This window comes from Thamnophis elegans, chromosome 11, assembly GCF_009769535.1.
Source record: "Thamnophis elegans isolate rThaEle1 chromosome 11, rThaEle1.pri, whole genome shotgun sequence".
In the NCBI taxonomy this organism is placed as follows: domain Eukaryota; kingdom Metazoa; phylum Chordata; class Lepidosauria; order Squamata; family Colubridae; genus Thamnophis; species Thamnophis elegans.
The window spans coordinates 32,113,091-32,126,717 of NC_045551.1; the positions used below are offsets into that span (position 1 = coordinate 32,113,091).

The 13,627-nt window shown below is 36.6% G+C and overlaps 1 protein-coding gene across 1 annotated transcript in view; it reads right to left on the bottom strand.

Annotated features, from left to right (window-relative positions):
* GABRA5 (gamma-aminobutyric acid type A receptor subunit alpha5) overlaps positions 1-13,627 on the bottom strand; it is a 73,586-nt gene that overhangs the window by 4,852 nt on the left and 55,107 nt on the right. Inside the window, exon 6 of the mRNA XM_032226618.1 lies at positions 5,645-5,788. Coding sequence (XP_032082509.1) covers positions 5,645-5,788 — 144 coding nt within the window. The remainder of the gene's footprint in view (positions 1-5,644; positions 5,789-13,627) is intronic.

The following is a 13,627-nucleotide window of genomic DNA, read 5'->3' on the forward strand; positions in this document are numbered from 1 at the left end:
CTCTTTCTCTTATAATTGTATAGCTGCATGGAATGCAGGCAGCTATTGTGAACTGGTGCTAAAGGAAGCTAACTGTTTAGAATCTTGCTCTCTTGTGCAAGTTCTGGAAGACCAGATTAATCCCACTTTTTTTTTCTCCACATCTAACAGAGGCAAGGAAATGCAATGCTTTACTAAAACTGGGCAAATATTTTAAAAGAATGCCATGCAATGCAGAAAGAAAGAAAATGAGGAAAAAAATCTCTTTGTGTAAATATTCTTTTGTACACAAGAGAAATCTTTGGTGGATCAGCAATCTCTTGGGCTTCAACCACCCTTTCCCAGTCAGCTGTGGGATTCTGTTCCTCCATGGCGGCTATTGCTTTGGTTGCTGAAGAAAGTGGAACCTGATATTTTTTTCAAAAACTATTGTGCTTGTCTATGTATTCACTGTATAAATACTAAATAAATAAGACAACGGACTTCAGATTTGGCTTCTGCCTTAGTTGTATCTTTCAAAACTAAAATCTGTAAAAATATAAAAAAATGTAAAAAAGAAAAAAAACTGACAATAAATACACATTCAAATTTTAGTAAGATTTAAAAAAGTATCTCACAGAACATGTGTCTTGGCAGGAATTGGCAACTTTAAAAAAATCACAAAGAAATATATATTTAAGAAAAACATACATTAAAAATGGGAGAAATTCATACAAAAACATGCTTAACACAAATTAAAATAAAGAACTGGAGTAGTTCTGTTTTTAAAAAGTGTAGTTTATGGGAAATAATTTGTAGGAAGATGATTAGGAAAAGTTAAGTAGTGTAATGTGGATTTTCCTGTTTTTGTATCAATACTTCTGTGATACAAAGCAACTAAATCTAAAAATGTATGATCCTAATATTTTACAAACTTATAATCCTAATATTTTATACTACAAATATTTGCCACAGCTGACTTGATCTAATTATTACAGGAATAATAATCTAAAATTCCTCTATAACTCATCATTTTGCAAAATCATTCCTCTATTGTAACAACATGGTTCAAAAATAAGCAAGAATAAAATATAGATAGAATGATTTATACTATTTAAGCATAGATAAAGATGGGGGGGGTGAGATCAACACAAAGAGTGGTTTCTTTTTTTTTCTTTTTTTTTTCTTTTTTTATATACTCTTTTCTTTTCTCTCATTTTTTTTTGTATGTTTTTTTTTATTTAGATATGTTACTTTTATTTTTTAATCCATATGTATACAAGATATTTTAGACAGAAGGTAGTGCCAGGTGTGGGCCCTGGGAAGTCGGGAGGATTAGGGATGGGGATTTGTGGGGGGTGGGGGTGGGGGGGTGTTAACATAGTCTTAATAAGAACAAGAATGTATTTATATACGGTGGTTCTTTTTTTTTTCTTTTTTTTTTCCTTGGTTCATTTTACTTTTATCAGATCAAACAACACTCGAATAAAGGCATACACCAAGGAGGGAGGTAGAGGGAAAGAAGAGGGAGGAGTAAGGAAGGAGTAAGGGGAATGTAAGGAGGGTGTCCGGGGAGTAAGGGGAGAAGGAAGGTTTGAGGGGAAAGGGAAGTAGGAGGGGAGTGTTAGAGGGAGAAAGGAAAGTTGGAGGGGGTAGATGGGGTGTATGGAGGATGGAAGGGTCAGGTGGGGTTGTGAATGATGAGTTGTGTTTCCTTTTTACTTGTTCGTTTTATTCCCTTTTTCTTTTTTTTCTTTTCTTATAGTAAATACCCTGTATATAAGTGATTGCAAATGGAATGTGAAAAATGAATAAAATATATTTAAAAAAAAAATAAGCAAGAAGACTCAGGAATGTTCATCCATTCCGAGATAGGCTGAATCACTTTTGTTTTTGTTTCTTAAAGCATCTGATCGCCTCAAACAAAAAGGGTCTAGACATAGTAGACCATCTTTCCCAGCTGGACCAGTGGATACTGCATTAAAAGCTTCATGGGGCAAACTGATCTGTCTTTAATTCATAACCTCAAGCAAGGTTTTCAATTCACAACATCAAGCAAGGGGAAGCCGGCCTCCAGTGATGATTCTCTCTAGTTGGACCAAAGTAAAGATGTAGGAGTTGAATGTGGGAAGCAAAGTGAAAATAAAATGAGAAATTTATCCTTGGCTTTTCTTTTCTTTTTCCTTTTTAGGATTTTGCACAGGTCTGTGACTACAATAAAATTGATTGGATTCAATTTTAATATATATAATACACATGCACAAATACATGGTTTTGTCTAACTAAGAAATTGTAACAAAAATAACACATGGAACTGTATGTTATTTTTATATTCTCAGCTTCAGATAAGGAAATAACATCTTAGAAATCCTGATTACAGGCATCCCAAAAGCTTGCTAAAGACCAGAAAATCCTTAGTTGACTAATGCTTTCCCTGTGTGAAATCGGATTTCTGTATTTTGTTAATCCTCAGTCACAATCTGTGTCCTACTATTTCTGACCCTTGCTGCATTGAGAGCTCAACCTGATCTGAGGTAACCTGGGACAATTGCAAAGTGAAATAGGAGGGGGGGGAGAAAGCTATTAAAAATATTCGATGTTCAGCACCTGCCACTCTTAAAGGAAATTTCTGTGAAAGGTAATTCCTGGATAAAGTTCTGATTGTGGATTGTCCTCAGAATCTGTTTCGGTCCTTAATATAGCGTCAGCCAGAAACCTTGGTAAGCACTGCTAAGAACTGGATGAGTGCCTGGCAGCCTGGCAGATTCCCTGTGGACATCTTGCTCTTAGAAAGCTTCTCCACACAGATCTAGGAGATGCTTCAGGAAACCTTCTGGACTTTTTTCTTGGTGATTGTGAAAGTAAAAGGGGAGCTGCCATTCATTGCAGAGAATAATGCTGCTATAATGGTGAACTGGTAAGAAATCTTTTATGATGAACTTATTTTACTGGTCAATGTTTCCTTTCCCATCCCCACCCTCTTGTGAGATCTTGTGGTCTTCGAGTGATCTCAAATTGTGTCTTTCTCCCCTTCTCATTACCATTCCTAAAAGAAAATTAGTGCTATAGTTTTCAGTGCGCTCTGTGGAATACAGTAGAAGGGAGGTATTGTGCTCCTTAATCTGATTGTGTTAAGGTCACTGTGATAATTTGCACTTGCAATGCTGCTCTTTTCTCTTTATTTTTGCACTTTGGAGATTGTGTAGACTTTCTGAAAAAACTGGCTGAGTTCTCAGGAGGCTGTCATTTTGGGAACAGTTTGTTCATTTACTGATTGAGCAGGCAAGACTTTAAGTACTGCCATTCTTTTATCTTTTCAGACTCTAGGGGATATGTGTGTGTGTGTACATGCATGCCTCTGGGTCTATTACAAATCACTTAAATATCTATTCTCCCTACAGAGTAACAGGCAACTGACCGCTTTCTTCCCTAAGTCTCAAATTAGAAGAGAATCCTGCTGGCAGGCTATGGGAGTCTGGGCCATGAATAGCAAATAAATCCAGTGTTTTCTTGGGTTGCTCCATCAATTTATTGACATTCTTTCAAAACCTACAGAGGAAAACGTAGCATGGAGCCACCTGATTCCAAGCTCTCAGGCAGGGTCTTTTGCCTTTAATTACCACGATCCTCAATTTCTATTTCATTCTCAGAAGCCGGGGGAGCATAAATCAGGTCCTACACCTCTTTATCACCTGTCCTTTTCCATGCACGCTTCTCCAGAGACAACAAGAAACAATTGCCTTGAGATTCTCATGTGGATGGCTGGACTGGCATGCAAGTTCTGTGGCCTGTAGTGCTGCCATGTTCAACATATTTTCTTCCAGGTACAGACATGTGAATCCTAGCATCCCTTTCCCCACACATGGTATCTAGACATACTATGAAGCAGGGTCACAGCTGCCACATTTCCCTTCTTCTTTGCCCTAAAGTTTTTATTGAATACATTGTTGAATATGGGGGAATAAATCAATCTATAGATGCTGGCTTGGCTCCAGTGGGAAAATAAGCTAGCAAAAGACGTAGCAGTTTAAGTAACTGCAAAGGAGCTCTCCGTTCCTAGTGCTTCTTTTCAAGCTTGGATAGTTTGTCTGCTACATCTGTTTTATCCAGAAGAAAGAAATGTTCTTTAGCAGAATGTAAGAGGCAGAGCTTTTTGAAAGCAAAGGAATACTGCATCTGATGAATGTGCTATTTAACAAACAATCCATTTATAAAATTGTGGCAAGTTTAATAGGTAGCTGAGAATTTTGTTTGTTATACTTTTGTACTAAATGACCTTAATTTTTCTTACATCTAGGCACAATTCTACTGATTAAGTACAATAAACCCTTTTTTTACTTCCAATTAACCATCCTATCTAAAGCTACCTTTGGGTACATTGTCAAGCATAAATCATTTTAGCATGTACTAATTAAATGACAACTTCTATCAGGGCTGTGCAGCACTTCAGATCCAATTCCCAAAACCCAGCAAGGAGCTTGTGGTGATATATCCATTCTCATTCCTTCAAAACCATCCCAATTTTTCTCTCCAGCATCATACAGCAATTCTCAAGGGCAACCATATATCCTAGGCAAGATGAAACTGCTTTAAAGGGTTATTTTCATAATTCATTCAAATTTTGAATTGCATCCAAAGTACTGCACGCCCTAGTATTGTGCATCTCAAAACATGCAATCAGCATGTAGCATCTCCTTTTTTATTTATTTCAATACAAGAATAAGTTGAAAATCAGACCACAATGACGAGGGAATGTTATATGGTGCAACATTATTACAGAGAAAACGTCCAACCTATATTATGTGAATTTTATCATGGTTTTATTGAAATTTGAATCACAATCTGATTTTACACTGGGTGGGTAAAAGATATATATGATTATCTCCTGAACAGCACTCCATAGTAACTTGTACAGAAGAATGAGCCATCCTAAGTCAAATACCACAAATAGTTCTTCTATATTACTGTTCCTATCACAATACTGTTCAATGGTATCTTTCAGCAATTCAATTATGACTGATAAAGTGTGAATGGTGAAGTATTGCTTTTATTGCTTATCTAGAGAGTCCTAAACAATAAAAACTGGCTGCCTGAAAAAAATGCTTCTTGCTATATTAATCTGCTGTAATCTGAGGATGGAATGGAATGGAAAGGAAATTGCATTAAGTGATGATGTAAGATGGGTTCTTTGCATCTAATGCCAAATTAACTGACTTTTTATGATGAAGTTTTAAGAGTGGTAAAATATCTACTTTATTTATATGTATTTGCATTGTACTTTGTCTAAAGATTCCAGGCAACTCAACGCCTTTTCATTTGGTATTTATGAACAAATGACTATGGTGGAATTTGTGGTTTTGTTTTATTTATAGTTTATTGATTTTACTGAGATAAGGTTTTTTAAAAATTTTTGTCTGTTTTATTATTTCCTTACCGGCTTGAGATAGTTTTATCAATAGAATAAAAAATACATGGATGTGGTGTGTTCAGGAATGAACAGGCCACGCACAAGTAACAATCAAACATGTATGAAAATACTGAGGAAGATTGAAATTCGGCATAGAGAAAGGGACACCAAAGGGCAAACCAACCAAGATGACTTATTTTGAAAAAAACACCATCCTGTCAGCATGAACCATAGACCTTTCCTTACTGAATACTGCAATTCAAAGGTCAATTTTGTTACCTGTACTGGTACTGATGTTTTCAGAATCTACACTTTGTCCCATTAGGTGATATTGGTTAAGCCTAGAACCATCTTCTGCTACTACCACCGAATTTGCTGAGGTGTTAGTCCACACGTAGATCACTTCTGAATTGGGATAAGCGTCTGGATTAAAATAAAGAAAAAGTAGACAAGTGATGTTTGAACATCAATATTCATACACCGTACTTTTACCTGAAAAGTCAAGCTTAATTTCTGCCAAGGTTCAGTTTCAAATTCTCATATCATTATGAAGATTCAGTTCCTGGATATGCAAATTTATATAAAATAATAGAATGTTCACTTCAATGAAAAATAGTTCTTGTTTTAACAAGAAACACAAAGAAGAGCTTTCAAAGTACTTGGCCTATGTTCACTCCCTTTTCCTGGAAATGAAGCTTTGATTATTAACAAAAGCACAGAGAAGAATTTCTGTTTTACAAATTTATAATCTGCCTTAAGTCTCAATAGCCACAAGAATTATACTCCCCCATTTGTTATGCAGATTCAATTACTCTGATATTTTATAGATGGAAATCAGAAACTGAGAAATAGTATGACCACAGATTCATTCATTAACCCAAAGTCAAGGGATAGCTTCTGAATATTACAAAAAACAGATACATTTCCATTTTTATAGTATCCCACAGAATACATTGGAATAATGATCTATGCACACACACACATAAAGGGTGGGGATTATTTCAGAGCAAAAGTAGAAATAATTAATATGTAATTAAATGAACAGATGTTGTGTCTGCATAGATTGTGAACAGAATTGTGCAGGTTGGGGTGGCTTCCCTCTCTGCCATATTACACATGTATACAAACTTTCTATAGAGAGTTTCTCACTATTGCAGCATTATGTGCACATCAAAGCATGCATACAAGATGGTAAACAAAGATAGTCCTATGGTTGATGCTTGTCTCTTTTACCAGTAACTATCACAAACTTGCCTGCAACATCTCCAGTTCAGTTTGCTTAGCCCATTAGCCCTCTGAATGTCTTGGGTTGGCACCTGCCTGGTATTACCAAATGAGAAGCATTATCAAGCATCATAAAATCCAGATTGTGGACTGGATTTGTCTAAATGTGGCTGATCACAAATTATGCAATGTAAATGACAGGAAAAAGCAAAAGATTAGTATTAACCCAGGCTTATGTTACTAACTGTGGAAGCACAGCTTTATAGTGATCTGCCAGAGTCTTTCTTCCTTTCTTTTCACCTGGAGTTTGAGGCTGAATTGTTGGAGCACTCCTGTGCTCCTGCTATAAGGGAAAGGTACTTTCTGCACCTAGATGCAGTCTGTGTATTGTCCACAACCGACAATATACATTCATGGTATGGACAAAAGGAAAAGAGAAAGCTGCAGGTGTGAAAAGAGGCAATAGGAAAGGCCAACACAAACAAACTTGTTGCAGGGTTAGGGGGCGGGGGTGTCTTTAAATCTGGAAAAAGTAGGGGCAGCTTCAGATTCTCAAAAGAGGAAAACTGAAAGGAGTAGCAGAGCTTGGAAACCATGCCATCTTCTCCAAAAGAGCCAACAATGAACAGCTGGGAGATGTTAAATTCCCTCCAGCTGTTCAGGATAGCAGCATCCAATGTTTGGCTGTAAAGCCTAAAAACTCTAGCCAGCCTGACACAAAATCAGCCAAATACACAGTGGGTGGCTTGAACTCAGGCTGCAAAGTTTTCCCACCATCTAGAGTTGAGAAAGTAGCCGGTAATTTACTCAAGGCTAGACAAACAAGAAATGGGAAGGAAAGGAGTTAACACGAAGTCATACAAATTGTAGCTAATAATCTTTAAAGTTAAATACATAACATACAAATTACACCTATAGGCACACAGTAAGAGTTCTAGTGATGAAATTCAAAAATAAATAGGTTTATCATTGGTTTTATTTATAATAGAATGGTTATTTTTGTATAATAAGCTCTCTGTGCAACAAAGGATGGGGAAAAGAGATTCTCCTTATTTATGGTCCTTGTCATTCCCCCAAAAGAATCCATTATAACAGCAAATTTAAAAAAGTTAAAATATCTCTAAAGTTGCACAGAACTTTAGCAACATTAAAGTATAAAAAAATAGGTAACACATAAAAATTAATATCCATGTAAACAACCCTAGAATAGATATTTTAAGTCAATGACAATAGAAAGCTGTAAGAAAAAGAGTAACAAAGAATCCCTGACACATTTCACATAATTTTATTTCAGTTAATACGAATACTATTACACATACTACAAAGCCAAACCAAGTCCTCCATACTAATCTGGTAATTCCTGAATATAGTAAATGTTTGATGTGGCTTTTCCACGGGGAATGGACTATTGCTGGAATATTTCCTTTCCTCATTCCATTTTTCATATATATTCTCATCTGTTAGATTGTGAATCTCTTACCTTATATTTATACTACATGCTAGAAAAAAGATAAGTGTTTAACAGGGAAACATTAGCAAGTAGCAACAGCTTAAAGAGACATATAAAGAGATCCAATTTGTAATGTTGAAAACAGTTAATATATATATTTTCTGGTTTTACATGGATATTATTCCTTTTTATTTGTCTGGTTAGCAATATGTAAAACTGTGTTCAACCCAGGAATAGCGGGAAAAATACAGTAAGATTTGATCTATAAGCAGATACGTGTAAAAGTGTGAATGAAGCCATATTTTACAATGGCTCGGAACAATTGACTTAAGAAACACCTTAATCACAAAACCATTGATTAAATTATAAAATGGCTTGAAAATGAAATCAAAGCTTTCCATCTGATGATTTTGCTTTTTTATTGTGTTTTCCTGTGATGAAACAGATTTCTAGGATGGAGTGCAAGGGATGAGGACAGCAGAGTTGAAAACTGAATTCAGAGAATTGCTTGATTTCTCTTTCTCTTCCTTCCTCTTTCCTTGAAAGCTCTTCTTCAGAACAACATTGACTGGCATACTTCTGTCCTTAGGTTAGCAGAACTATAGGCTGCCATAATATTCACCACCCAATTAGCACCCTATTCTGTCAGAATATGAATAGACTGGAATAGACATGGCAACATGTCAGCCAATGGGGACTGTTTGGAAACTGAAACATAGTATTTATTTGTATGGGGCCATAAGAAACAGTTTGGAGTCTGGGCGTGGCTTAGACTTGCTGAACTGTATATAAGAGTTGGTTTGGCCTGTGTTACTTTGCAGCTTCTATACAATATAGGCCTCTGTATCTCTCTACTCTGTAATGATTTGCTTCTATGAATATTGCTTCTGTGTTCCTAATTTTGTATGCTGATGTACGCTGTATGGTATTGTATATAAATAAGTTTCTTATGTAGATGAATCCTGCAGAAGTTCATTTGCTTGTGTACTGGTCGGATGATCTGCCACAAACTCTCTGACATATTCTGCTTCGGGATGAGCCTGGGAACAACTGTTCTCCCTCCAGGTTTTTTTATGAGGGGAGCGAGATTCCTTGATCCTGTTTTTCTCTCACAACAGGTATCATCTGCCTGAGAAAAAGACTACCACCATTTGCTGTCCCTCACATTTGATGGGGAGGACTTGGATAATTGTAAACTTGGAACCTTGAATGGATGCCAATCTACATTGGCAAAATGCAGAGTGATAAAGTCACTAGTCTGGAGCTTCTCTGAACCAGTAAACTGTTACTTGGCTATTTTTGAGCTCTACTGATCATCTGCAGGTCTGAAAGATCTGTTTGTTTAAATATCTGCTAAGGCTCTTCCAGAAGAGTGCTAAAGCCACATCCCCAAAAACGGTTAAGCTGACATGTTGAAGGGGTGCAGGCTGAAGTCTGAAGAAACTTTCAGAGAAGACTTTTCTACATCGCCCCACATCTCTCCTCCATTTATTTATATGTAGATTGGTGTGGAATGAATAAACAGGGAAGGATCAGTGACTTGCAAGTGAATGTCAATGTACTGCAAGTGCCTGGCAGTATCAAATTAAGCCTGTGCCCCACAACTGTATCTGTGATCTGTAATTCAGTTTAAAAACAGAAATGAGCAAAATTCTTGTGAATAATCAATAGTTCTGTAAAGGAATAATGTGGTGGCTGTGGCCTGCAGCACTTTGGGGTATACAAAGCAACATGCTTTATTTATCTGAAGTAAATAAATATAGCCATGCAAAAGCAATGGAAAAACTGTAACATGTTCATTTGGGACATATCCGACCAGGAACAACTGGCAGAAACTTGACTTCTTTCATGGTTTAAATAAATCATAATGCTATCCTTTTTAAATAGACAGGTCTAGCACCTTTTGTATTGCTACTGAGGACATTTTAAGACAGATCTATCATTGTTCCAAAAGAATGGCACCAAACACCTGAATATAAGGAGCCTGCATAATACCCAGTCAAGACATTATGTATGGAAGTAAATCTGAAGGTATCAGATGTCTGGTTTTTCTGGAAACCCAAGTCAAAATAGATATGGTAGACCACACCCAGAGGCTGGAGACGAGGCAGGGAATCTCTAGTACATAAAGCAAACAACAGAAGCTGGGTGGATCACATTAGCAAAATTGTAAATGCAATATTGCAAAGGACGAACATGGAGGTGAAATTTGGGCCATCAAGTCCATACTTTGCTCGGTATAGAATTTCCAAATTAAAAATGGTTGTTTGAACATAACAGAAGGTATGGTTTTTCTAACAACCATTATGTGAAAAATGGTTCTAAGTTACTTTTTTCAGGGCTGTTGTAACTTTGAACAATCACTAAACAAATGGTTGTAAATCAAGTACTACCTGTACTATAGATATATTTGCATGGTAATTCCCCCCCCCCCCCTGCAATGGACTTGAGTCAATTCTTGATGGTTTGGAATTATTTCCAAGTGATTTCAGTTATAAAGTTTTTTTTCAGGGAAACCACTGCTCTTTGAAAAGGATCAAGGAATCATCATCATTTAAAATAAATAAAAATGGCTGCATGTGTGTATGTTCCAGCATAACTCTGGAACGCCTCAAGCAATTTCAACCAAACTTCATACACAGATGACTTACTCTCTGGTAAAAAAAATACTGTCGGGGTAAGAAACCCCTTGGGGTGTGTGTTCTGTTAAGATACAGCCTGTTGTGCCTTAAAATGACTTCTACTGTACTACCGTAAAATGGATTGTACTGTACAGCACAATGGAGTTGCCATGGTAACAGCTTCACAAGGGGGCTCCCTCTGGTAAGGGGAAAATCCAACATTAGAAATTACATTTGGTCCGGACATTTTCCCTCTATAAATAAATACCCGGGCAATGCTATCAACTAGTCATTTTTTAAAAAAATCTTCCAAAATCATAAAGATTTACAAGGTCAGGAAACTCTCTTCCTGAACTTGTGAACATTTCCAATAATTTTACAGCTGATTGTTGGAAGAAAAAGGTAGAGAACGAATTCTGAAGTTGGATAAGGGAACTAGTAGGTGGGACAAACAATATTTACAATTTAGGAAAGCTCTCCAGAATTCTAAATCTAACAATTATCTTATGAGTTCATAGGTAGAAATATATTCAAGTTTGTTTAAAAGGCAAGGCAGTGATTTGGAGAAGGGAAGATAGAATGCCATTGAATATCCTGCTTCTCTGGCAGAAAAACAAATCTGAGCTGCCCAAACCTACAGGCAAGATGATCTTCCCACTAATAAGGATCATACTTACTTTTTGTGAATATGTTTCAACGTATTCAATTATTTCAGAATATATCTAAACAATACTTATTGTATCCAAAGATATAGATTTTTATTTTCCATATTATGTAGGGATATGTAACAAGAGTTTCCTTTTTGAAAAGCTATTTATTTTCTTGTTTTAAAATGTTGTTTCTCTCTTTACAAAAAATTAGTTCTTAAGAAATACTTTCCATTTAATTTTTGTTACTAGTATTTGTTGAAGAGACCACGTTCTTATTTCAAATGTTGTTTTTCGGTGTGCATAATTATTTTCCAAGGAAGATCTTGACACTGGTTTTTTCGAGGACATCATATTAAACCATCAAACGTTCAAAATGATGTTCCATTTTAATAGGCAACTATTCTCTTGGATCATGCACTGTCCTAGACATTGGGTGAAAAAGTAACATGAGCAAATAAAAACAGCTTGACTGTGGCAATAATTTTACGATGATTGTTCCTGTGTGACATAATTTGGTTCTGCTTTCCACAGGGGATGCTATTTGTACTTCCAGTAGGACTTTTAACAAAGCATCTGCTTGGAAGTTGGGTCTGACCGTGACCCGACAAATGCACGAACGTCAAAAGCGTGCCGACAAAAACCGCGGCGCTAAAACCGTGATGTCAAAAGTGCGCTGACAACAGCGCGCCGACAGAAGCGCGATTTAAGTTAAGGTAAGTTTAGGGTTAGGTTTAGGGTTAGGTTTAGGGTTTGGGTTTACAGCGCGCTTCTGTCAGCGCGCTGTTGTCGGTGCGCTTCAGCGTTCATCGTCAGCGCTGTTTTGTCGGCGCTGTTTTGTCACTGCGGTTTAGTCAGGCGCACATTTTGTCGTTCGCAGCATTTGTGGTAGAACTGGGTCTGGACTTGTACCTGGTCTGCAACAATTTCCTATCTTTACAATTTAAGTTCCCCTGCTCAGTTATGTTACTATTTATAGTGGATATTTATTCTGGATGCAACATTTGATCTGAAATTAGCCTGAAAGTTTATTTTGAACTGCGCTTTACTGTTGCTGCATAATTATCCTTCAAAAGAAAGCTGCCAGAATTGGCCATTTCAGCCACTATTGTTTTCTTTTGTGTGCTCTTCTGCTACACTTGCCAACTTTTATTCACTGTATATGTATATGCATATGTTTTTAAAAAGACACTGTTGAGCATTGTAATAGATGAAACATCTTTAAAAAACTGAAAATAATTAGGACTTATAGACTGGAGTTCTTGTATGGAAGACAAATAAAGCCAAAACCCTGAACCAATCTAATACAGCCAAGGATTCAAAACGATTTTATATTGTTGTAATGTCTCCTGCCACTACTTGCTTTATTGACTATCAACTGCAAAGGCATCAAGAGGAATTAACATCCAATTTGAGCTTGGATATAATTTTTAACATGGACATGTTTTATGAAACATCCTGGAAAAAAGAGGGGAGAAGTGGAAGAAGACAAACTTAGAGAATTAGAATGTTGCTAGGAGCCAGGATACTGTCTTATGCAGTTTTAATTTTTTTAATTTCAAAAGTGTTTGGTTTTTGTAGAGATTCTAAAGAGCAGGTAAACGTCTTAGAATTTATATTTCTGACCCAAATCCTTGAATCGCTTAGGACAACATCTCTAATTTGAAAGCAGAACTGGTATTAGTCAGCTTCCAGATACAGTTCAACAGACTCATTTTCACCTTTAAAGCCCTTCATGGCTCAGGACATGGATGTCTATGGAACTCACTTTCTAAAAAGCGTTTGCCCACCCCATTACACCATGAAAAGTAGTGCTCCCTCCAGATTCCCTGTGGTTTCTTCAGAGGAAGCTTCTCAATCTATGAGCGCGCTTTAGTCTACCGCGGTTTTTGTGGTGGAACCCTTGGAACAGCATCCCCATCAAGAGATGGGGATGCTGCCACAATTCTATTGGGTTCAGAATTACAACAGGTAGTTGAGGGGAGCAAATGGAGTATATTGATAATACTTGACATGGCTCTTCTGCCTAAGAATATTATTAATTTATTAATGTGTTTTTGGTTTGAGATGTACTTTTTTGTGTGTTTATGCTGTTGAAATACGGCAGGATTTTAAACTCAGAAGTAGCAACAAGCATATCAAGGACATATTCGTGTACAGAGCTTTACTAAAGTAAAATAAATAAATAATATGGAAGAACATCAGGTTGGAATGATTATGGTGTACTGTCTGAGTGATTGTCTATTTCTGTCCATCCAGTATGATTGGATAGAGCTAGCACACTTCAGGTTTCACAAATTAAATTGAATCTGATTTAACA